The sequence below is a fragment of the Phoca vitulina genome, unplaced genomic scaffold, assembly GCF_004348235.1.
Source record: "Phoca vitulina isolate PV1807 unplaced genomic scaffold, GSC_HSeal_1.0 scaffold22, whole genome shotgun sequence".
Taxonomy (NCBI): domain Eukaryota; kingdom Metazoa; phylum Chordata; class Mammalia; order Carnivora; family Phocidae; genus Phoca; species Phoca vitulina.
Genome location: NW_022589725.1, coordinates 14,664,989 through 14,667,981, shown reverse-complemented (window position 1 = coordinate 14,667,981; position 2,993 = coordinate 14,664,989). Strand labels below are relative to the sequence as shown.

Below are 2,993 nucleotides of genomic sequence, written 5' to 3'. Positions count from 1 at the left end.
AGATGTTACCATGGGAACCGTGAGCCCATCTTCTCCCACTCAAGGGACCAGGGCCATCTCTGCCCCTTTCTGAGCTTTATGACTTCGGGCAGGTCACTTAGCTTTCTGAGCATCCATTTTGTTTGCTTCTTGACTCTTCTACTTCCCTCAAAAAGGCTATGGGGGTCAGAGAGGATACGAGAGCCCTGGCAGGAAGGGTGACATGCTCTCCCTGTGTCCGATAGAATTATCCCGAGAGGGCTGCACCTGTGCTGTCGGTAAGGAGGTCACCTGGAAGAGAGGTGGGCACTGGGCCACACCTACCCGAGTCCCCCGAGTTTTCACATAATAACGGCTGATATTTTCGGGGCCTGTTCTGTGGACCAGACATTGCGCTAAGTGCCTCACCTGGATTATCTCTCTTGGTCCCCTCAGCGACCATCCTCAGCTTTGCAGATGAGGAACCCAAAGCGCAGAGCCATTAGCTACCTTGCCCAAGGCCACACAGTTGGCAAGTGGTGGGGCTGGGACTGGGAGCTCTTAGCCACGGAGCCACGCCCTGCCCTGAGCAGATGCGGGGCAGGGACAGGCAGTCGGTGACCTCGTTGTCACTATATAGGAACCTCTGAGGACCAGACATCCTTGCTTCCTGTCTTCTCTTTTCTAGATTTGTGTGCTGAGACCAGAAAGGAACACTGTCTCTCCATCTCTGTCTTTCTCTCTCACACACACTGGGGCACGTGGGGCCTCGTTCACACCAGCCAACCTCCCATCTTGATGGAGCTCATTTCCTCAACTCGGGGTTCTTGGGAGTAGGGTGAAAGGAAGTATACCTCAGAGGTTCGAAATGATGCCCACCCACCAGCCCAGACCTTGGGCACCAGCAGGCTCCTCCTCCCCAACGCGCAGGCCCTTATCAGGAAAGCAATTTGGGTTGGTGAGGAGGGGGAAGTCCGAGGCCCCAGGCTCCGGCAAGGTGGGTAGGAGAGATAGGGAAGTGGGGAGGGGGCCGTGGGGCCCGGCTGGGAGGGCCCGCGGATGGCAGAAATGCCCAGAGCCAGTGCTGTCCTTGCTGGCCTGGCCTCTTGACATGGTTCCAGAGCTGTTCCTGCCTTCCCTCCTTGCCGGGCAAGCCGCCCGCACCTTTAATTAGCAAGCAGCAACCTTGCCCCGATTCAGCACAGTCGCTGTTTAATTAGCCGCGCACAAGGCGCCCCTACCCCCAGCTCTGGGTGGAGCAGCCTGCCTTTCTCACGGAGGCTGCCACCACCTCATGGTGTCCCCTGTCACATGCCCCCCCCCCCCACTTATTCTGCTCCCCAGAAGGGGGGATGGGGCGGGCACGCCTGGCTGAAACCTCAAGGAGATTCTGGGCACTGCCGCTTGTATTCAAAGCATCCAGCAAACATTATTAGGGCTTGGAGTCTGCGCCCGGCTGGCGCTGGGCGGAACCCAGGCTGCATGGGGGCGGCCGGCCTCGGTCCTGCCCACCGGCTCCAGAACGGCTTTTCCCTTTGGGAGGTGCCCGACACCTCTCCAGCTGGTCCCAGGGTGTTGGGAAAAGCCTAATAATCCTCCCTGTTGCTCCGTTCTCCCCGCCCCCATCCAGACAGGGACGACCATTTCTTCCTTTCCCTCCCCGTCCCAGAGCGCAGCTAGCCCCCACCCCAGAAGGCGGCCTCCTCGAAGATGGAGAGGACCCCTCCTCCACCCCCTCCTCCCCAGGGGTCAGATCATGGAGGCCCAGGCTAAGGCTATGGGCAAAGGGAGGTGGTGGGGCATCTCAGCGCCCCTCTGGGAAGTGGGGGTGCACAGCAGAGAGCCCACAGACTGGAGCCGAACCGGCTGCCCTCTGCTTCCCAGCAGCAGGGTGGGGCCGGTGGAGCGGTGCCTCACACCCTTCCGGGCGGAGCCGGGGAGTCACCGCCTCAGGGCAGCCAGCTGGAGGCAGGAGGCTCGGGTTCCATCCCAGCCCTGCACCCCAGTCCGTCCTGTGGCTTCAGGCAAATCAGCTGCCCTGGGGCCTCAGTGTCCTGCCCACAGAAGGGTGCTGGCCCCCCGGCTCTGGTGTGGACTAAGGACACGGAAGGACTGGCCTTTATTCTGGTATGGAGGGAAGCCCTGGAGTCCGTCCACTCTGGTACTAACCATCTGTGTGGCCTCGGCCTGCCACCAAACTCTGCTGTGCCTCAGTTTCCCCATAATTAGTAGCTACCTCTTGGGCTGTCCTGAGGATTAAATGATTTACAATGTTTAGCGCACTCAGAACAGTGCATGACGGAGGGAGTCCTTAGTAATCATTGGCTGCTTTTGCCAATATTTCCCCTCCTTTTACCGATCAATATTTATTGCCAGGTAGGAGGGACTTGGTGAGTAAGTATGGCAACCTCTCTGCTTCTCAGAGTTTTCCTTCCAGTGGGGGAGGCAGTTGAAAACAAGTAAATAAATAAAGGAAAGTACAATTTTATCTGAACAAAGTCTGCAGTTTAGTTAATGGTGATGTGCCAGGGTTAATTTCTTAGTTTTGACACATGTACCATGGTCAGGTTAGGTGACGATGTGACATGAAGAAGACTGGATGAGGTGTATACGGGAACCCTCTGTACTGTCTTTGCAATTTTTCTGTGAATCTAAAATTCCCCCCAAAAAAGTTTATTTAAAAAACACAATTTCAGGGGCGCCTGAGTGGCTCAGTCAGTGAAGCATCTGCCTTAGCTGAGGTCATAATCCTGGGGTCCTAGGATCGAGCCCTGCGTCAGGCTCTTTGCTCAGCTGGGGAGCCTGCTTCTCCCTCTCCCTCTCTCGCTCCCCCTGCTCATGCTGTCTTGTGTTTTCTCTCTCTCCCTGTCAAATAAATAAATAAAACCTTAAAAAAAAAATTCTCAATTTCAGGTAATGGTAAGTACAATGCAGAAAACAAACAGGGGGGGCCACTTTAGACGGGGTGGTCTAGGAGGGCCTGTGAGGAGGTGACACTTGGGAGAAACTGAGTGATGGGAAGAAGCCAACGTCAG

The 2,993-nt window shown here is 56.3% G+C and overlaps 1 protein-coding gene across 1 annotated transcript; it reads left to right on the top strand.

Moving 5' to 3' along the window:
- Positions 1-202: 202 nt before the first annotated feature.
- LOC116641943 (uncharacterized protein C20orf203) lies at positions 203-2,615 on the top strand. Its single transcript, XM_032419952.1, is given in 5 exon segments — positions 203-257; positions 850-902; positions 904-948; positions 950-1,060; positions 1,062-2,615. Coding segments are annotated over 5 exon segments (381 nt in total). The 3' UTR covers positions 1,179-2,615.
- Positions 2,616-2,993: the final 378 nt, after the last annotated feature.